Source organism: Mchenga conophoros, linkage group LG22, assembly GCF_057382185.1.
Source record: "Mchenga conophoros isolate Kocher_MC1m ecotype Shallow Benthic linkage group LG22, M_conophoros_male_GT1.1, whole genome shotgun sequence".
NCBI classification, from domain to species: domain Eukaryota; kingdom Metazoa; phylum Chordata; class Actinopteri; order Cichliformes; family Cichlidae; genus Mchenga; species Mchenga conophoros.
The window spans coordinates 18943105-18964728 of NC_140546.1; the positions used below are offsets into that span (position 1 = coordinate 18943105).

At 44.0% G+C, this 21624-nt stretch overlaps 1 protein-coding gene across 2 annotated transcripts in view; it reads left to right on the plus strand.

The window, feature by feature from the left end:
• znf704 (zinc finger protein 704) overlaps nt 1-20725 on the plus strand; it is a 65670-nt gene extending 44945 nt beyond the window's left edge. For both annotated transcript variants that reach the window (XM_085262387.1, XM_085262386.1), the window contains exons 4-9: nt 320-597; nt 3908-4008; nt 4229-4523; nt 5576-5713; nt 5790-5881; nt 8646-20725. In XM_085262387.1, the coding sequence (XP_085118513.1) occupies nt 320-597; nt 3908-4008; nt 4229-4523; nt 5576-5713; nt 5790-5881; nt 8646-8760 (1019 nt within the window). In that variant the 3' untranslated portion in view covers nt 8761-20725. The remainder of the gene's footprint in view (nt 1-319; nt 598-3907; nt 4009-4228; nt 4524-5575; nt 5714-5789; nt 5882-8645) is intronic.
• Nucleotides 20726-21624: the final 899 nt, after the last annotated feature.

Genomic DNA, 21624 nt, shown 5'->3' on the forward strand with positions numbered 1-21624 from the left:
TTTTCCCCTGCTTCACTAAGTGAAATGCCTTTTGTGGCTGATATTCAAAAGAAACTCTTCTTTGATCTTAAAAAAAAGAAGACCTTGGAAGTGTCTCGGTGGAATCACACAACAGGAGAGTAACCTTTATTTTCTTGTGTCATAGTGAAGACTGCTTCTGGGAGGCTCTTTTTTTGTGAAGTGCAAATATAGCTGTCTGAACCTAATTGGATGTCTTGATCTCATCCTTTGTTGTGTTTGTAGCATTTACAGATATAACTAAAGAAGTTTGAGCTTCTGTTAGATAAACTCTCCATCTCCTGTTCCTCTGTGTCTTCAGAGGGTCTGAGTGGATCGTGGAAAGACAACGGCTCGGCCGGACCCTTCACCCCATCGAGCAACAGCTCCTCGGGGGGCTACTGGAGCTGGTCTGCTCCGAGCGATCAGTCCAACCCCTCCACACCATCCCCACCGCTCTCTGCAGACAGCTTCAAGCCCTTCCGTGTACCCAGCCTGGGAGGGGTGGGGCCTGGCCCCGCAGGACCTGAAGACCCCATTCTGGATGAGCAGGACGGGAGCAGCCTGCTCTTTGATGAGCCCATCCCTCGCAAGCGCAAGGTGAATAGAGTTTAGCTGGGTAAAAATCCTGTGTGGGTTCTCTGGATACTCCGGCTTCAGTCCAAAGACATGAGTTTAGTGGGGTTTGGTTAATTGGTGATTCTAGATTATCCATGTGAATGTGAGTCTGAATGGTCGTCTGTCTCTCTGTGTTAGCCCTGTGACAGACTGGCGACCTGTCCAGGGTGTACCCTGCCTCTCGCCTTGTGATCTTGATGCGCTTCCCCTGTCTGACACAGATGGTCTTTTTAAGGCACATTTCTTTTAAAGAGAGGGTGGAGGAGGGTGAGGCCACTGAGGTGATCATATTAGCTATATCCTTACTCAATGACAGAGCCAAGAGTAGGACAAAAAACACATGAAACGGAGTGTTTATAGCAGACTGAGCCGACTCCCTGTGAGGGATTACTTGTACATGCGTTGACCTCGTTATTTGAAATCTTTAAAGCGAGTATCACTGCTGTACAGGGAAAATCATATACACAGAAAACAAGGACGAGCATCAAATGCCCCTTCAAAATGATGAAAACCACTGCACGCTGTGTTTTCCCAACACGATTTTTCGAGTCAGTTGAATTTATGCTAATATCATCTCGATGGTTCTGTAAATTTAGCAGAAAAGAGACGAAGCCAATAAAGATTTGAGCCAAACTCAATGGTTAAACTTAATTTTTGTTAGTGTGTGTTTTTAGACTCAAAATACTGTTGAAGAACTTTAACTGTACAAAAGCAGTTATGCTTCATGGATAACAATCAGCAGCCAAGTTACCTGGTAAACATCTGCCATCAATGCAGCATCAAGAGAAATAAGAATGACTGTCAATCAGGGAGTTATCAGCACTGGATTATTTCTGATACAACCATATTAACATGGTAGCAGTTTTTCATTGTTAAACATCGGCACTGTTAGTAGTTAATCATCACGGGGTTAAGGGAAGGAGATATGATGATATGTTTCCCAGGTGCTTTTGTCCCACTTGTGGCTTCACTTTTATTACCGTGTGGTGCATTAAAAGCTTTTTTTGAAGGAAACAGTCGCACTGATCCTGATAGCAGGCATATCTGGAGGTAAGAATAAAGGTCGTGAACTTGTCTTTGAGATCCCGCCACATGTACATGAGCTGGTTGATTTCTCTTCTGCAATATTAACCTGTGAGGTTACTGATGTAATTTAGTTTCTGATTGATAGGCGGAGAGGGAAATTGGACAGGAAAGGACACAAAGCCTTTTTTGCTCCGGTCTTGAGTTTCGTGTCACGCGTCCTGGCCACACACACACTTTCTTTCACACTAATCATTTCACCTCGTCTCATCACTACGCGCCACTGACAGCTCATCACATCTACACCACGCTGCCACTCGTTATTTTGTCCGACGTATATTGCGTCGCTCTCTCTCTCTCTCTGCCTTCATCTCGGGGCTCTCCTCTGCTTATCAGCGCTCCTGTGTGCCAGTTTGCCGACGGTATCATCCATCTCCCCCTCCTTTCATTCTTTCCTCTCCCCTGCTCTCGCCTCTGTTTTCTCCCCTCTCTCTTCCGTTCTCGCTGCTTGAGTGTGTCCTCCCCAGACATTTGTCCTTAATAATTACTTCCTCAGCCTTCACGTGTAGCTCCTCTCAAAAACACAGTAATGATTTGAATTCCCTCAACGGCAAACAGAAAAGATTCTGCTGGCCTAAAAAAAAAAGAAAAGAAAAGGGGGGGGGGAAATCGATAGACTCTTTAGTGAGCTCCACGTTGGCGCAGTGTACTCGGATAATTGGGAAGATCACAAAGAAGGGCGTGGAGGGAGGAGAAAGAGAGGGAGAAACAGGAAGAGAGATGAAGGTTGTGGATGAAAAATTAAAGAGTGACTAACAGGAATTACATGAAAAAGGAAGAGAGCGCAGACGGAGGCTTGAACAGCGTCTCCGAAAGCTCCTATAATGTTGGCTTAACAAGTCGCACTCATACAATCTATACGTGCAGATGCCAGGCTTCCTCGTGAACTTATCTACATGCTACTCGCGTGCTCTTGTTTTTCTCCTGGCAGCGCCGCACCGTTTGAGGCTCCCCATTTAATTAACTGTGAAATGTTGCTTTAAAGGGGCGCACACGCTCGCCAACACACAAAATCGGCTTTTGTTACGCAAAGACAAAACAATGCAATCGGGGAAGGGGGGCACGTGATTGCTGTGTGTATGTGTGAGAGTGTTTCTGAAAGAGAGAGAAAATTAGAAATAAAACATGTTGTCAAAGTTAAATCAGCCTGCTTAACAATAGCTTGACAGACGTGGCTATAAGACCGTTTATAATAGCTCGGAGCGAGAGTGCAGGAGGGCAGGGAGGAAGTTCACGGGGCTCTTTTACTCCATGAAAACAATACACGGTCTCTGTAGGACGCCGGTGGTTTAATTACATTAGGCAGATCAGAGACACTGGAGCATCACCGCCATTGTGTCCACGGTAACACCAGAGATAGATGCTGCATTAAAGCTGTGTGTCTATTTTGTTTTCCTCCCTAGTTTTAATCTACATCATTTCAAAGTGACACTTTATAGTGTAACGCAAAGACTTTAAATATGGTATCATAAACTGATCACTCTGAAGGAGACTGCATTTTTAAAGTCCTTTAAATCCTTTAAATTCCCAACGTAAACATGGCATATCTGCATTTTAATCTAGGACAGGTATGACGTTGAACAATGAATACTAGCAGGGTGTTAGTGAGGCAGTGCAGCAGCATGTTTAATCTGAGAAATTTCATTTATCTCCATATATCGCCTTAATTTAGTAAATTATGGTTATTTTACTCTAAAAACAGCCCCTACATCAGAATGTTGTAATTTCTATGTATGTGTTTGTTCGTTTAAAATAAAATGGCATGTGATGTGCAAAAAAAGAGCAAGTTGCAATTTAAATTTTACACTTTTTAAATGGATTATAATAGTACAGTGGATATATTTTTTTGTACCTACTTTGCTACCTGAGCGAATTTTCATTTCTGTGCAGTCTTAAACGAACTGTAATGTTATCAGTGACTTTATACTGTACATTGTCCACTTGATTAGGTACACCTGCTCGTTAATGAAAATGAGAGTTTTTCTATAACCTAAAAAAATATTTTTCTGTAACCTTTATCTGAACATGTCTGTGGTGCGGATAAACTTTTTCCGTGTTAATGGCAGATATTAAAAAACACATCCTTCAGAGAAAAGAAGCTTTCATGTGTACGATTTCTTGTTATGTACCCTGCAGTTGTTGCGTGTGACTCTCTGAAGTTGGCATCAGAGCGCCAGCGAAACACTGATGTGCTGTGTGTCTCCTGCAGAACTCCATGAAGGTGATGTTCAAGTGCCTGTGGAAGAACTGTGGCAAGGTGCTGAGTACTGCCGCTGGCATTCAGAGACACATCCGCACCATCCACCTGGGGTAAGACACAGACGGTCTGCATACACACCTGAGATAAAGTCCACTCGAAGCCTCAAAAACGGCTCTGCTGCTCATATCCTGCCTCTGGTTGATGACTTACAGGTTATCAGCATAGTAATATGTCCCAGTGATACTGGATAGATGGCTAACCTGACCTTTAGGTGGAGATTTACATTCATGATGTATTTCTGTCTGTCCTGCCCCTGCGCTCGTCTCCCAGTCGTAACTGTGACTCAGACCTCAGCGACGGTGAGGAGGACTTCTACTACACGGAGATTAAGCTGAACACGGATTCGGTGGCCGACGGGCTGAGCAGCCTGTCCCCAGCTTCGCCCTCTGTCCTGTCTCCCCCGCCTCCTCCCCCGTCTCCTCTCCCCTCGGTCAGCCAGCTGCCAGACTCCCATAAACCGACTCAACCCTCTGACACCAAGGAGCCCCACGCCGGCGGCACCACGCCGCTCAGCCGCTCTGCACCCAGCGCTCTCTACCTCATCCACACAGACCATGCCTACCAGGTGATGAAGACTTATGTGCTCTGTATACGTCCCTCAGTTTCTCACACATTACTATCGAGGTCCTTGTTACGCTGACGATGTGTCACAGTGTTCGTAAACACACTAAAGACCTCGCAGCGACTTGTGGTCCCTCCCTCCCTATAGCAGCTGTGCTAACAGTTGCGGTCTATCAACACACAAGCAGCAGGTTTGAATAATTAATTAAAGGTTGAAAAATGACACAATTTATCTATTTTAGCCTCGGTTTTCAGATTATTGTTTGAAGAATAACCGCCATTAGCTTTCCATTAATATCTGTGCATCTAATATTAATGCAGAGCTGCACGCTTGAGGTCTGACATGAGTAGTTATGTTTCTGATAAAGGCCAAAAATCTGCCTTGAAAAAAACCTTCTTTGAATAAAGTATATTTATCCGACCATTAAAATCTACCTCACCTAGAAAATAACAAAAGAGGGTTTTTTTTAACAAAAAAATGTAATAGAAAGAGAAATCTGACCCAAAAAAAGAAACCTCCTCTGGGTAAACTCGGTGTCAGAAAAGATGGAAAAGTCCCATCTCCAGCCAATCAGTAGCCTGCAGTATAAACATGTAAAGGACAGGTGTAGTTTCTGGGTAAAAAAAAAAAGGGAAGTCATTCACCTGCTTTCTTTCTAATGGCCAGCAGGGGGAGACTCCCCTGGTTCCAGTTGATACTAAGTCTATGGGGAACAGACCCTCAGCTCTGTTGGTTGTGACATCATTAACACTTTTCTGATTAGTTTATGGTCTTGAGCACAAAATGATAATTTTATAAATTATGGCTTTAATTGGAAGCAAAAAAAGAGATTAAAGCAAGGTATGCTTCAGGGCGCTTGATCATTAAATCGAGTTTCAAAGCAGAAAAAAATGTTCAGCTTTAGGCTTTGTAAGAGGATTTCACTAACCACTGTCTGACATCCCAATACAAAGAAGCTCTGCATCAATTAACAAATACTAAAATAAATAAAAGTATTCCAATATGCTGAATTTAAATAAAAGTTAAAAATAGTGACCTTTGACCTCTGCCTTCAGGCCACGGCTCCAGTGTCCATCCCGTCCAGCAGCAACAACAACTCGGCCGGCTCGGCGTCCACCAGCTTCACTCCCACCAACAGCTCCAGTTTCAGCATCTCTTGGCAGTCGCCACCCGTCACTTTCACCGGGACCACGGTGAGAAAGCCTGGCTCAGCCTTTGCTTTCACGCAGCTCGTCTTTCTCTTATTCATGATCTGCTCTCGTTCTCCAGGTGTCTCCCAGTAAAAGCCAAGGATTTGGTGACCAACGTTCCCAGACCATTGCAGTGCTTTCGTCCCCTCCCAGAGCCACCGCTGCCCTCAGGTACTGGACTCTCACAGAGTCTCACCTTATGACTGGTTATAGCTTCAGTTAAAGGTCGAATTAAACCTTTCTCTTTCAGCTTGTTTGGTGCAACCTGAAAAATGGAATAAGGCTCTGATATGTGTTTATCTATCTCTGCAGTAGGGCTGAACGATATATCGCATTTGCGATAATATCGCGACATGATCAAGTGCAATTTTCTAACCGCAAAGGCTGCGATTATACTCTGGACATGTCCAAATTCATGGGCTGCATCCTCCTGAGGCCGCATTTGTAGACCGATTACGTCACAGCGACGTGCCGAAGGCTGTCCAAATTACTACCATATCCCAGAATTCATGCGGCCCAGCCAAACTCCAGTTTCCAGCAATGGCGGCCGCTACTAAGTTTTAAAATTACTCATACTAATCTTTCTGGGTCACAAAATAAACTTTTAACATATTTTCAGGCGAGAAAGTAGTTGTGTAAACATCAAATATCTGCTCGGTTTATCAAGATATCCCATATTTGCAAAAGTGCTTCGACGTTTTCAGAGACGTCTGCTACCCACCAGCTCGACAGCTAGCCGGGAGCTCGAGGATTACTGATGCGGCCGAGAGCGGCACAACTCCCGGCACATCATTTTCAGATCACCGCGGAGTTTCGCTGCTCGGGTTAAACGTAATATATAAGTCACTTAGACAACCTAAAAATGTTATTGTTGGGCTTTTTTCAGTGTTTTGTTTGTTCGTGAGTAAATCGGTTTGGCTGAGATTAAAGTTATTAGATTAGATAAAATAAAACTTTATTAATCCCCCGGGTGGGTTCCTCCTTGGTTTTCACACAGCTGACTAAACGTCAAACAGAAAACTTATTAAACAGAAGTATGAGACAGTCGAGAATTTACACCAGTGTCTGGTTATATTTTAGATAGCAAGAAGCAGACGGCCGAGTTTATTAAACTCCACCGAGACAGCGGTGACGCTAATCAGAACTAGCCTTCTGATTCAGAAGGCTAGACCGTCCAATTTCACGCCTTTAAATTTTAAAGGCGTGTTTGTGTGTGTGTTTATACAATTGCTATTATGTTTGCACTTTATGTGTAATGTTACTGACTGCAAAGATCAGTAAGATGTGTGTATTTTTTATTTATTAGTTTTATTTATTTAATATTATTTTTTAATTTAATGACTGTCTAGTAGTTCACAGATGTCGAAAAACTGAGTGTGGTAAAGCCACTGATTTTTTTTATGTATATTTCTGCAATCTGCACATTGTACTGACTTTCATTTTAATGTTTACACCAGGGTTCCTTGTCAGCACTTTATGCTCAGATGTTTGTAAGCTAAAAATAAACTATTGTGTATGTTCAAATATACTGTTGTGATTGAAGAAGTTAAATAAAAATGTCAGTCATCAATTCATGCATCACCTCATGTCATCATAACAGAGGTCTGTCTTCCAGGAAAGAACAGTTTAAAATTAATGTAATATAGTATTGGCCATACTATATGATGTATTGCTTGTCTTTGTTTAATAATACAGAAGACAAAGACCTTAAAAAATAATCGCATATCGCATCGCAATCGCAATATTGGGGCAAAAAATCGCAATTAGATTATTTTCCATAATCGTTCAGCCCTACTCTGCAGTCAGTGGCGTAATTAAAAAGAACCAGTTAGCTTAGCACAATGGTGGGACTGGGAGGAGACAGATGTCATGTTTTTCTTAGCAAAAAGGAAATTTCTTCCAACATATGGACGCACCTCAAAAAATTAGAATGTAAAAAGTTGAATATGTTCCATCAGTTATTTAAGAAAGTGAAATTTTAATCTATTTTAAACTCATTACATAGAAACCATCATGCTTCAGCATTTCTGTTTTAACTTTGATAATTGTGGCCTACAGCTAAAAAATAAACATATCTCACGTTATTAGAATATTTCATTTTGAGTTTGAGTAAACTGCTATGAACACGGTTTAAATAGTGTGTGCCTGTCAGTCTAGTGCAGCGAACACAGCCACAATCATGGGGAAGACTACATGCTTTACGGTCCTCCAGATGACGATCCTCTACGATCATCTACAGCCCACACAGGGAGAGTGAGCCGCAGAAGGTCACTGCTGTAAAGGCTGGCTGTTTGCAGACAGCTGTAGTGGAGGATTGGAGTACTGTGGGGAGGACTTGGGACCTCCCCACAGTACCAAAACTGCCAAATATTTTGCTGACCGTGTTATTGCTGTACCTGATTGGCCATTGACCTGAACCCCACAGAGGAACTATGCGCTGTTGTCAGGAAGAAGATACACACAAGCTGAGACAGCAACTTCATCTGCAAACATGTGGAACATGTCAGATAGATTTGTGTTCATGTTAACCTCTAACATGTTGTACTCTTCATGGTTTTCTGGTTTTGGTTTTCAAATGTATGCTTTTATGGCGGACAAAGTTTCAAATAGTGAGGTCAGTGTAAACACGAGTAATCTCTGTGAGCTGAAAACTCGTGATTGCTCTTTTTGCTCGGTTATGACATCTTAGATGATGTCCCTAAGTAGCTCCACCCTCCTGCGGCTTTGAGGGGCAACCAGTGAGAAAAAAGCTTTCTTCCAGGGAGGCTGGCCTTAAAGGGACAAGAGCTAATCAGTTAGTTGCAGTGGGCATCTGGGCAAGACGAATAAGAGTCCAGGAATAATAACGCCCAGTGTTATAAGCGTTGTGCTGTTGTTTGTTATGTCGTTAATATATAACAGCTTCATGTGCTGTTGGTCTTCATCTCTCCTCCAGTCGGAAGGTGCGTGGCGAGGGGAAGAAGTGCCGTAAGGTGTACGGGATGGAGAACCGCGACATGTGGTGCACCGCGTGCCGCTGGAAGAAGGCCTGCCAGAGATTCACTGACTGATCGTCCCCCGCAGCTCGCCAGACAAACAAGCCATGCAGTTTTCCAGCTGAGGAAAACAAGGGGAAAAGGGGGGGGGGGGCGTCATCCTGCATGCATTCGGTTTTCTTCAGATCAACATCGCAACTGTCTGTCAGCTATGGCCCCGCCCTCGTTCTCCGGCTCCGTCCCACACCCCACCCAACCTCATCAGCTCCACTGAACCATTCCAGCTGTGGAAGCAACCGCAGGACGGCAGAGTCACCTTTCACATCGCCGTCCGGGATTCCCAGCGTGGGCTCGCCATTCCCTTCTTTCCCAGTTTTTGGGAAAACCTCGGTGCAGCTAAACAGTGTAAAGAAAAAAAAAAGATTTCTGCAGTTTTTTTGTTTTCTTTTTTTAATGTTGGGTTCAGTGTTGCATCTTTCTATGTTTTGTACAGCTCTGGTTTTTAAATGAAAGTCTTGTCAAAGAAGGGGGTTGAGAAAAAGGCCAAATGATTTTTTTTTTTTTTTTTTTAAAGTGTGTGTTTTCTCAAAAGATTAGAGTAAAAAACACTTTTTTATTCAAAAGAAGAAGGGAACTCTCTGAAGTCCGTTTTAAGAAAGCTATGAAAAAGCACGTGGAGGTAAAGCTCGCAGTTTTTGTTCTTCCTTCGACTTGTTCGTCCCTTTGTATCCAATTCTGGACTTTGAGGTGATCTTTTATCACGGTCCCTCACGCCTCCCGGACAGCACCGAGGGAATGCATGACAACTTTGCAACCGAAAACTCCAAAACTTTATCCTGTCCTTCACGTTTTGTTTTGGTTTTTTTGGTTAAGGTGCCATGTTTAGTGTAGTCGGTGTCATTTATTTCTTTTTCTTTTTTTTGGTGAAACTAAGACTGCTTACCTACCTGCTACTACGATGTGTGTTAAAGACCCTCCTCATAGCACTGGAAGTCAGCAGCAACGTTCAATGCAGTCGCCCTCCTGCACCAACTTTTACTCCAACAAATTAAGTTTGTTTACATCTGCCACAAAGGCGTCTCCCGATGACCTGATATCCAAAAGAAGGGAGGGCTGAAAACCCAAAGTGAGATACTTTTTGTGTAACGCAGTTCCTTTGCGGTCCCTTTTAAAAGCTGGAAGTGTTTCCGCGTCATCTCCTGACTGGACGTTACAGAAAGAGTAATAATATTTGTCCGCCCGCTTGCGGCTGCTCCCCCTTAAATTCTCTGCAGCAAGCTTTTGTTTTCATTTTGGGAGAGCAAAGCGGCACTTAATTAAGTCACTCCTTTGGCGTTTAACTTAATTCACTCAGAACGCAAAGCTTTGGCTCACGAGAGTCTGTGTGATTGGCTGCTGAGGTGAGAGCAGGTTGAAAAGCCTCCTTTCTTCCGCCTCAGAGCCAGGAAGTAGAATCACGAGGCCCGAGCGTTTACAAACGCGGACCAACTCTTTCCATCTGCTTTCTAAGATCGTCCTGAAAGCCTCGACCTTTTTTGGGAGGGTTTCTGTCAAACACACTCTCTCACACGCACACTCGCGCACAAACAGGCTTCATCAGAGTTTCTAAAAACCAACACCAGCTGATAAACTCACACACACTCGTCCAGTTTAAGCGCCTGAAAGTCGTGGCGCTCTCTTACTTTTGATCAGCTGTTTCTAGTTTGTTCCTGTATCCTGTATATATTTGTTTTCCTTTTATGCTCCTTTTTTTGTTTTAATGACCGCCAACCTCTGTCATCACAAATGCCACGTTATGAACGAGCCGTGCTGTAGGCGCAGCCTTCAAGTCACTCTTTGAAAGGCCATCGTGCTTGTTACAGTGAGGTTTTGTCAACATGTTACTGTTTAAGTCAAATCTATTGTCTGGAAAGAAACAGTTGCATTCAAAACTAAAAACATGAAACTAATTTGTTTTTTTGTTATTTAAATGTTCATACATATGAATATACACATCCATATATATATATATATATATATATATATATATATATATATATATATATATATATATATGAATATATGAAGTGTTTATGATTTTTGTTTTCATGTTCTGCTGAGGGAGACTCTTATGTGGCGTCATCGGCTTCATAAACGAAGCTCGTTAGGCTCTTTTGAGTGAGCGTGACCCTCACATTCCCGCCTGGAGCTCCTTCACGTTAACGCTCTCCACTGCCGGCGCTGCGTCAAAAACTGCAGTTGATTAAAACCTTTATCATATTTCCAATTCTGCCACTCCGCCCCCCTATCGTTCCCCGCCCGTGTCACGCAGGCCCGCCTGCAATTAGTTTGATTGACACCTCAGTGTGTTTGCGCTCGCTGGCTCTTGTGTGTGAACTCTGAAGGAGCCCCGGGCAAAGCGCGTGTGTGTGTGGAGGGGGGCTGCTGCTGAAGCTCGGTGCTCCTGCACTCCCCTGAAGCGTCTAACGGCCCGTGGCGTTTCTCTGTCTCGTCCACTCCTGATTTGGCCGCACTGGGGTTTAAGGATGTTTTAGTTTAGGCTGAACGGGGCTTCTCCGTCTCAGCGTTTGGATCGTTTTCCTCCACTGATGTTTAAAATATATTTATATATATTTGGCAGCCAATCAGATTCAGTCAGGATCCTGTCCAGAAACGAGTCCCTTCAGTTGTTCAGATCATTCAGAGCACTGGATAATTACAGTGGCAGCATTTCCAGGCAGCTAGTTTTTCCTCTCTCTGGGTTGTCGAGCCGATCTCACGGTTGACAATAAGATTTGGCCAAAATAAGCTCATCTCACTCCCTCGCTTAGAGGTGATCCAAAAAAATTACTTCAAAGATATATTTGCTGCCATATTTCTGAAACCCGTCCATGTTCTCTTGGATCGTGGGGAAGCTCGATGGGATTTGTTTTGTGGACCGTGGCCTGATCTGAGAACATCTCGATGGCCCAAAGATGGCCTCGTCGTGACGGTGCTTTCAGAGACACTGTGCCAGGGTTTGTCTTTGCATGCGTCCTGGTGCCCTCGGCGGAGGGAGAAACAGAGGTGCTAAACACTCAACGCAGTGCTGTTTCTCCATTAACTCCATTTTGTAAACATTGTTTTGCTGTAGAACATGAAAATAAAAATTAAATAAAAAAAACCCACCCAAAAAACAAACAAACAAAAATACACGGTTGTTTTTTTTAAATGCTTTTATTTTGGTGACTTCTATTGATGACTGTTTCCTCGCGTCTGCGGCTCAGCCCTGTGAATAGATGGAAAACACCGGCAGAATATTAAATCGGCTTATTTTCTATTTCACATTGAATCTGAACTCTTATGTTCAAGCTTGGAAGTTATTTTCTGTAACAACAAAGAGCTTCAGAATAACAGCTGATGAAAATCGAATCACAGTCCATGTACTCACTGGTCCTTGAGCTTTCAGGCTTCATCAGCAGGTTCGGTTTTCATTGAACTGCAGATCTTTTCAGCTGTGCAGTCTCGGTCTGCTCGAGTCTGAGCTTCAAAACGTACTCAAAAGAATCAAATATTCACCGTGCAGGAGGGCTTGTTTCATAACAGTCTAATAATTGGTTCATTAATAATCACCACAGCTGGTAAAATTAGGACTATGGGAACTAAGTTACATACTTATGGGTTGTAAAGTAGCTTAAAATGGGTTGTTGTGTTCTGTTCTTATTTTTGTCACATATACTATTGCAGTTATACTCATATTAAAATAATCAGACTAACAAATGTGATCCCAGCCAACCGGAAACATCTGCTTCAGAAGACCCGCTGTTCAAAACTGCTGCTTGTGAGGGGCAGCCAAGGTAGAAAGCTGGCTAAAAATGAAAGGGGCTGAACTCATCAGGCTTGTACTGTAGCCCGTAATATAAATAAGGATTATTTCAAACTGTGAGTCATGCAAAGCTACTCTAGCAGAACCAGAGAATAAAAGGCTCATTATAGGAAAGTAGCACAATAAATAGGTCCCCTTTTAAATTTGCCTTTTATCAGTGCTGATGAAGACATTCAAAGGCTCTGGATGGAGTGAGTAAACGGGCAGTTTTTTCTTACCGTATACCGAGCATGATGAAATTTGACATAACGTGCAGACATATGGCTGCAGCATCTTGTTATTTAACTATCAAATGGAGATATTTGCAGAGATGCAGAATAATTTATAATTTACTCCCATTTAGATGAAAATAGCAGGGGGGAAAAATCACGATGTTCATTTTACCCCCAAATTGACAGGTTAATGATGTGCAGCACACCATATGGCAGCATCGCACCGATCAGATAATCTAGCTTGTTCATTCATATTAATCTGATCTCTCAGCCCTGAAACCTGATGGGATTTTGGGGGGTGGAGGCGTAAACACGAGTTCAGAAATGGGCTATCATTATAAACACGTGTTCACACAGCTTAATTAAAACGGTGGCATCAAAGGCCCACGATAGGCGGACTTGTTGCTCGAGAGGGAGCCATATGAATACTTATGAGGACTTTCTTTGTTTTGTTTTTTGTTTTCTTGTCACACGGAGCGGCAGCGGCTGGTCTGGCTTTTGTTCTCTGTCGTGTTTACTTCGCTGCTGCCTATTAAAGGGCTGAGCTGTGATTTATGAGCCGAGTAAAACAAGACAGCATTATTCTACTTACGGACGATATAAACATCAACTCTCATGAGCTATGAGGGACCCTGTGTGTGTGTGTGTGTGTTGCACTTTGGGCTGTCACTGCTCCTGAACGGTGGCAGCTTTAACAGCAGTTCACGTGTTGACAGTTTTATGAGGACCCCTCGTTTGTGTAAGCTGACCCTTAACCAGATCAATATTTCATACGTGACGACGCTTGTTTTTGTGACAAGAGGCTGACACTTAATATACCCTGTATCATCCACCTATGAGGTCAATATATGCTACAGTACAGTATATCTAAGCTACAGTATCGGTGTGTATCAGTACATTGATGTGATATCTCTAACTATAATACGATCAAAATTCCTACTTTTTTTTTATTTAAAGTGACGGGCTGTGCCTTTGGTCCCCACCTCAGCTGTGTCTGCAGACGTGCCACCCACCCACGTCTAGTGGGCGATAATGTGCGTGAGCCCACGGTGCTGTTATCTGCCCCTGCGCCCTGCAGTTTGCCTCACAGACCCTCCAGTGTTCTGCAAGGCTAACAGCAGGTGGCGCTCTGCTGAGACTGGGGAACAAGTGTGTTTGCAGTGTCAGAGCCTTCCAACTCTCTGGGCTGGTTTTTATGGCTGCTGTGCTAACTGGCAGCATTTTTTGGGGGGTGTCTTTGCCTCTTTCCAGCTGCCAGTGCAGCAGCAGGGGGCAGCGTTGTTGTTGTTGTCGATTTAAAAGGGTAGGGGCCCTCTTCTCGAGTCCGTCCTTCATTCATTCAGGAATGTGAATAAGGAGGAGGAGGACGGTGGAAGGATGGGTGAAATGGCTTTGGGAAACGCTCAGAAGTCCTGAGTGTGTGTTTCCAAGAGTTGCTCCCCCCTCTCGACCACCACCTCTCATTTCTGGTGGTTACCTTTTGGAGGAGTCTTGAATGTGCCTTGATGAGCGTGGAGTTTCTAGATCGGACCTCAAGCCGTCGCAGCGTTGTGCTCTGAGAAACTCTGGAGGAATGTTTCTGGTGCTGGCTAGTCTGAGTTCTCCTGTGAGCCTCTTTAGCCCCGTCTCAGCTCCAGAAAGAAAGATGTTGCAAGATATCTGCGAGTGACTTTTCTACTCTTTGCTGTAAACTTATTTTTTTGATCCAAACCTGATGATGATAATGATGATGATACTGTGTTTCCAATGTGTTTTTCCTTCTCTTTGCTTTCCCAAACATGAACCCCCTCTCCCCTTTGTGTAAGGGCTTGTAGATAAATATATGTTGACATGAAGAAGAATCGCTGTCGTGGCGCAATCTCGATATGTTTGGGAAATCAAGGAAGCCTCGTTTTCAGCAAACGGCATGTGAAACAGTCGGTGAGATGATCCATTTCTAGCGCTGAGCTGCTAAGCGGCTTCCACGGGAAAACCTCAACGGGCATCGCTCGCGTTCGGCGTGAAGGTGAGGCGATCAGGTAGAGAGAAGAAACTCACTTTCCGTCAGCCGGAATTCTATCATTGGATTTTTAATCATTCGGAATGTAAATTCGCTAAACAGTCCAGACGGCGTTCAGTCTTTGTTTTCAGGGTATTTGTGCCGCAGCTTCCTCAGTTTGAACTCGAATATGCAACAGAGAGCTCGGCCCTCTCTCCAAACTGGATCACCTCACTGGCTGTTTTATTTTGATTACAATCATGTAGACCTCAAGAACTCAATGACTGTCGCACTGGATTTTTACACTCCTTTTTCAAACATTATATACATCTATATATATCTATATATAGATATATATATACACACTGCTCTGGTCTAACTGTATTTTTAATACTGCATGTGCATGCAAATAAGGAAATTATGGGAAAAGATGACTTTATATAAATGTGCTCTACTTGTGCTGTGGCGTCCAGGACGGGGACTCGAGAGCAGCCAGTGCAGTCCTCGGTAGCTAAACTGCGTCACAGTTTAGCTTAAAAATAAAATCCCCTGCTTTTGTTTGCAAATCTCTTTAAAAGTACCCGATTCCTCAGCTGGTTGGATGCTGAGGACGAATTCTTTGTCGTCCCTCCTCCTGCATGCACCGCCCTTGGGAAGCTGGATTGAAAAGACACCCAAACCTTTGAAAAGGCCGATGTTTTCCATGTGTGGACATCAGTCACAGGAGGCCTGAATCATGTGGTGCTTGATTGAATCAATTGTTTACACCACACACGGTACAAAATGATTTGAGAGGTCTAACCGCGAGTTCCCTAAAACACGGTGATTATTTAAAACATAATTTCCCCGATTTTAAGATGTTTAAGTAACTTTGCAAGGGGGACTTTGTTTGGCGGCGGCTGCTCTCCGCCCTGACATGGTCGCCACGGTATGTTGCGTTTTTCTATCCTTTTGAAGCCTCTAAATGTAAATGTTTGATATGTGTTTCCAGGCTGTAAACTAGATGCAACACATTTTCCTGCTCCAGAGTCTGTTCAGTGCATCAGGTGCCACAGTTGGGCTGTAAAATCTCAAACACTTCCTCATCTGTTACCACCGGCGACCGCGGCTGGGAGCGTTTCTTCTACGCCGACGTGCTTAGGGTGTCATTTCTTGAACGGGGTCGGTTCTGCTTTTGATGCAGCTGCCAGGCGTCGAGCAAACTTAAAGCAGCGAAGGCGTTTTGAGAAATCTTTGCTCTGTTGAAGCTAGGAAGTGAAAGTACATGAAGCTAATGTCAGCAACGCCGATATCCGGAAGTGTCCAATGGCGCGGCGCTCATCGCTGCAGACACTTTGTGTCCTTGTGGTTGAAATGTTTGCATGTCCAGTACATGTACTATGGAGCAGTCCCAGCAGCAGCTGGCAGATGCCACAACTCCTGGAGCGGCACACTATTGTCCACTTTTTGGCTCTCGGCTTCTCTCTGTGACACAGAGACTGGGAGAAACGGAGAAGGAGGCTGAGTTGGTGTGCAACAAAATCCACCTCCAGCGTATTTGAATCTTAAATTAAATGACCCATTTGTTTGTTTCAGCTGCACAAAAACCAAAGCATAAAAAGCAATAATTTGCCAGCGTCAGCAGGGTTGTGGCCCAGACTGTTTCTTAGTTCTAAGTTTTGTATTTCAACCCAAACCAGAATCAGCTTTGTTGCCTAACTGTAAACAAACTGAAAAGAAAAGCAATTATGATGCTACAAGCTCTCCCACCAGCACCGCAGAAAGTAACAAGTCTGGGTGAAGAAATGCTCCACCGCACCATTAAACAGGTGGATGCCATTTATAGATCAATTCAGTCACTGCAAAACAGTCGCACTAGAGAAAACAGTGGGTGGAGACCGAGGGTGACCAATATTATTGCAGCCGTGTGCGAAGAACCTGCGGTCTCATTGACTTCAAAAAGGTTGCATCAATGTGACTTTGGTTCGTAAAGATTGTGATAAAGCCGCAATAAGACGGAAACCATCTGCGATTGAACACGGCCAAGTTACATCCAATCTGTGTTGATGCAGCGATTCACCGATGAAGCAGCGAATATCACAATCTGTAAGTCCAGTCCGAACCTCACAGATTGAAAACATGAAGACAGAACAACGATTTTCAAAATGACAAAGGCGCTGAGTAACCTGCAAGTAGGAATACACCCAATGGCAACCAGTTGAGGTGAGACCCCGAATGCAAAGAGACGCGTCATTGATGCAGACAGGCTCAGGTTGGTTGCAGCGTGCTAGAAATCTGTCTGCGTTTCTGAATTAAGCAGGGACTTTGCATGGACCCGCTTGAGTCCCTGTGAGGTAAATTTAAGCATCAGCTGTTCATCCGAGTGCCTGCTTGAGTTTTGTGACCGATCAGAGTCAACACGACAAAGCACCATCTACACACCCTGCCAAAGTGACAGACTTCAAGCAGATGTCAGATTGACTGCTCAATCCTCGGGTGTGCAGTTTGCCTTGCCTGCTGTGGAGTATAATCAAGACTTTACATGGCAGTTATGTGCAAACCTTCCAATCTGCCCACGAATGATTGGAGTCAGACTAATTGTTTCACCTTGCGATCAAAAGTGATATTGGTTACCTCACCTTCTTGCAATCATCCGATGAATTTGGAAAAAGTTTTCCAAACTCGTTAAAGGTTTTTTCAAACCTATTTACATGGAGGTTGCCGTGTCCTGTGTTTGCTCTAGTGTGACTGAGCCGTCAGAGCGCTGCTGTGGCAGAGTGTACCGAGCTCCTTCTGTTTTTCCCAGTCTGGAGGTTAAGCTAAGCTGACAGGCTAACTTCTCCACAAGCTTCAGAGGTTTTCTCGACTCTCATCAAGAAAACAAACAAAGACTTTCTTGATGAGCTATTCCTTTGGCATTTGGATGCAGGCTGTGATGACTGATTAAGATAGTTTTCAGATGGAAATCAGTTAATCTTTGCAAGTGCCACCTTAGACCAGACAAAAGGATTTCCTCTGGTATCTCCTCCAGTCAACATACATGAGCCTGTAACACCCCCTCTGACATCTCAAACACGTCAGCTCTGAGAGAAACACTAGTCTCCCAAAGTCTCTTCCTCCTTCTATATGTGCTGAAAATAAGTCCTAGGAAGCCGCTTAAAACCTCATGATGAGCTCCAGTATCAGTCACACAGGCCTCCTTCCTCCTGTGCCATCAGGAGTAGCAGCGTTATGTTCCCACGAAGCCGGCGTCTCGCGCCGGGGGGAGGAAAAGTCTAAAGACGGGGGTGGGCGGTACGCGGCCGATGTAGGGATTTAGCTCAGACCATTTTGGGGCGGTACGAACCGTTTCCAAACTGGCGATGCTCTCTCGTTTTCATCCATCGCTCAAGCAACCGCATCATTTATATCAGTCGGCATCATGTATCAAGCAGGATCTGTTAGGATAATATGCAACCGTACATCAGCGACAACACATTTGTCGCCTTTATTTCTTTGGGCCTCTGTCACTGCACGCATTAAACAGTGATGTAACACAACACAGACCTCTCTCATCTCCACACACGCAAGCAAGCAAACACAATATGAGTGAAAGAGGTGTGAAAGCCCACTGAGTGAGATCATGGGTGCGATATGTGGCCCTGCTGCTCAGCGTATGTCCCCGTGGCTTCAGATCTCATCATGTGACGATGCGAAGAGCTTGCTCCTGTCTCACCGGGCCGCTGGTCCAAAAACACAGATCCGCTAAGGAGTTATCGGCGTGTGTGTGTGTGTGTGTGTGTGTGAGAGAGAGAGAGATGATGGACTGTGTTTCCAACGACCGCCCGAGGTATGTCCCATCTGCTCAATGTAGCATTTATACCTCCTCCTGTTGTGTTTGTGTTGTGCAAGTGACCACAAAAGCTTATTTTGTGTGCGTGTGTGTGTGTTTGTACACCTCTACTCCCTACAAAGCCTGGTCAAGCCATTCCTGCAACCATAAATGCACATTTCAGTGTTCAAGCTGTCGTACCTCATGAATTTTCACCGCCCTACACACACTTCTGCTCACACCAGCCCAACGGCCGCCTGCGTGATTCATTACCACACACACTGGCATCTGCGGAGCATCACCTTCCATCAGGCAACCAGTATGAGCTGTAACTCCGCGTTTACAGGACGCGGAGGCCTCTCTGAGTCAAGAGCGCAGACGATGTTAGGTGTTATCGGTGGAGCGCGTGAGGGAGGGGGCGGGGGGAGCTGCTGCTGTTTGTGCGTACGCGTGCGTCCGATCCTTTGAATAATTGACGAGGACGATGTGAAACGGGGCACGCACGCAGGGCTCCCCATGTGTGACCTTAGATGATAAGAATCGCTGCTGTCCGTGGAATCGGTAGCTTGCCTTTTACTGTGAGGGTGCTGGGGGGGGGGGGGAGACACACATGGGTCAGTTTTACCCGAGACAAAGAGATTTGTGCAACCGCAGGCTCTGGTTTTCTTCTGGTTGAAGGTGGAATCTGTTCTGCATGTTGGCGCCACAACAGAAGGTCTCAGATGTCCGTGGGGCCGATCACGTGTCTGATCCCCCCCCCCCCCCCCCACTTCTCTCTTTGCAGGGTAGGAATATGCTTATTTACATTATCGTGAAGTTTGAAGAGAAGATCGATACCAGCTGCTTGTTTATTATAAAATTATAGAACAACGTGCCGCAACAAGTCGACTTACAGACAAGCTGGCTTTGGTGTCTGCAAGACTGACCTACCCACATCCTCTAAACCAGGGGTGTCAAACATGAGGCATGGGGGCTAGAATTGGCCGGGAAAACCCCCAATCTGGACGGCTCTGAAAAAGAAAGAAAAATGGCAAAAAAAAAATTGTCTTTTAACTGTTTTCATACGTTTTACAGCTTTTTCCTTCCCCATACTATCATACTGTGAGCGATGAGCTGCCCACTTTATGATTTAGTTATAATTTCTTACAGCTTGAGCCCAAAGAGTCACACTGACAGATTTCATTTCACTTACTACAGTAGAGAAACTTTATCGTGTGGAAAAACTGATTTGCTCTTTAAATGTGTGGTTAAACTTCTTCACACTGACAGAAAGATGTTCCGCTGTATGTGGCCCACGATGGAAAATGAGTTTGACATCCCTGCTCTAAACTATTTAACTAAGAGTTGTTGTTTTTTTTGGTTTGTTTTTTATTTTCTTTCAGTTGAAAACTTTAACCAGTGCTGGACACACATTTCTTTGACTAGCTCCCACAAAACCCCACGGCATAGTAAGTCCCATTTTGTGCTACACACAGGTGGGAAACGGGATCATGGAGCCCACATAATGACATATACTACAGGGTCCCCTGTGGGACGTGTCATTAATGCCTCCCTTCATAGCAGCGTATCGATCTTCTCGTTCAACTCTAAACAAGAAAAATCCAAAACGGTCCAAATTGTCATTTGGGATTCCCGGAGGTTTGTTTTTTTCTTCTGCCTGCTGGACCTTACACACACTAAGCCATGTTTCGACTGAATGTTCTCTTTCTGCACATTTAAACCGGCCTGCTTCTTCATAACTCGCACGACAACAACAGCTGTCAGTGTCACACACTGAGTCTACACGGGATCCTTTGTGAACACAACACACGACACAAAGCACTTGCAGTAAAGATCTATCACAAAATGTGTACTCTATTGCACCAGTGATGTTATTATTATAATGGCATTCTTTTCCACGATATTATCAAACGACTTCTATCGATATATATATACATACATATATATATATGATTTTTCTCCGGTTGAGAAGAATCGGTGCACACTGACTGTTAAATCTCCTGTACCATTTTGTTTTTCTTATCTGATCTCTGTGTGTGTAGAAAACGCCATCGTTCTTGTTGTAAAATTGTGTTTACTGACAAAGTGCGTTCTGGTGCTGTTGTTGTTTGACTCGGTGTAGAGTTTAGACCTTCTCCAGAGCGATCTGTGTGACTTCAAGTTTCTGCAGGCGTCTGGTTATAACTGAATAAAGATTTTTTGGCAGCTGTTTGTTAGCTGCTGTCGGTGTGTCGTTTCTCCTGAATGTGGCGCTTCTGTGTGAGTGCAGTTTAACCACACGCTTTCTGATAACACAAAGCGTTCCTTAAGATTGTTTATTGGAAATAATGTAGGTCAATTCTACAGATCAATTTTAGAGTTAGTACATTTCTAACAAGCTCAATATTTGGTATGACATCCTTTATTCTTCAACACTGCTTGGATAAAAGAGTTTCTTGTGATTTCTTTAAGTAGTCTTCAAGAATAGTTTTCCAGGCTTCTTGAAGCACCTTCAGATGTTGGCTCCCTTTTGTTCTGTTGTCTGATCCCACACTGCTTCGGTAATGTAGAGACCCGAGCTCTGGGGAGACCAGTCCATGACAGATATGGTCATTATGTGGTTTTCTGTCTAATTATGCTATTACTGTATTGGCCATGAGTTTGGGATCATTCTCATGCTGACAAATGAAGATTTTGCTGACCTGATGCCAGTATTACATAGTGGATCAGAAGAAGATTCCCTTCACTTCCCCATTTCTTAAGGACATGACTTTCAGATACTGTTCAGCTGCTGTAGGCAGATCAGGCCTACCAATACTTCTTTTGTCCTCCACTTGTCCAGTTTCCTCAAATTTTTTAGGGGACAATGTGCACACTGTGCTGAGATACATAAGTTCTCAGTTAATGGCTCAAAAATACTGTTTTATGGCAGTGAAACTATGACTCCACTAAAGAAATTGGAGCAAATAAGTCTTTGTAGCCAGCTGCTGGTGACAAAATGTGTAAAGATACAATTTAAACTTCTTTACAAAGTTGTCTGTACACTGAATATTGCTTCATCCATATTTTATGTGGACTTGGGTCAGTTTTACGTAGCTTAAACAAATATTTCTCTGAAAACGGTCAGGCATGAGGA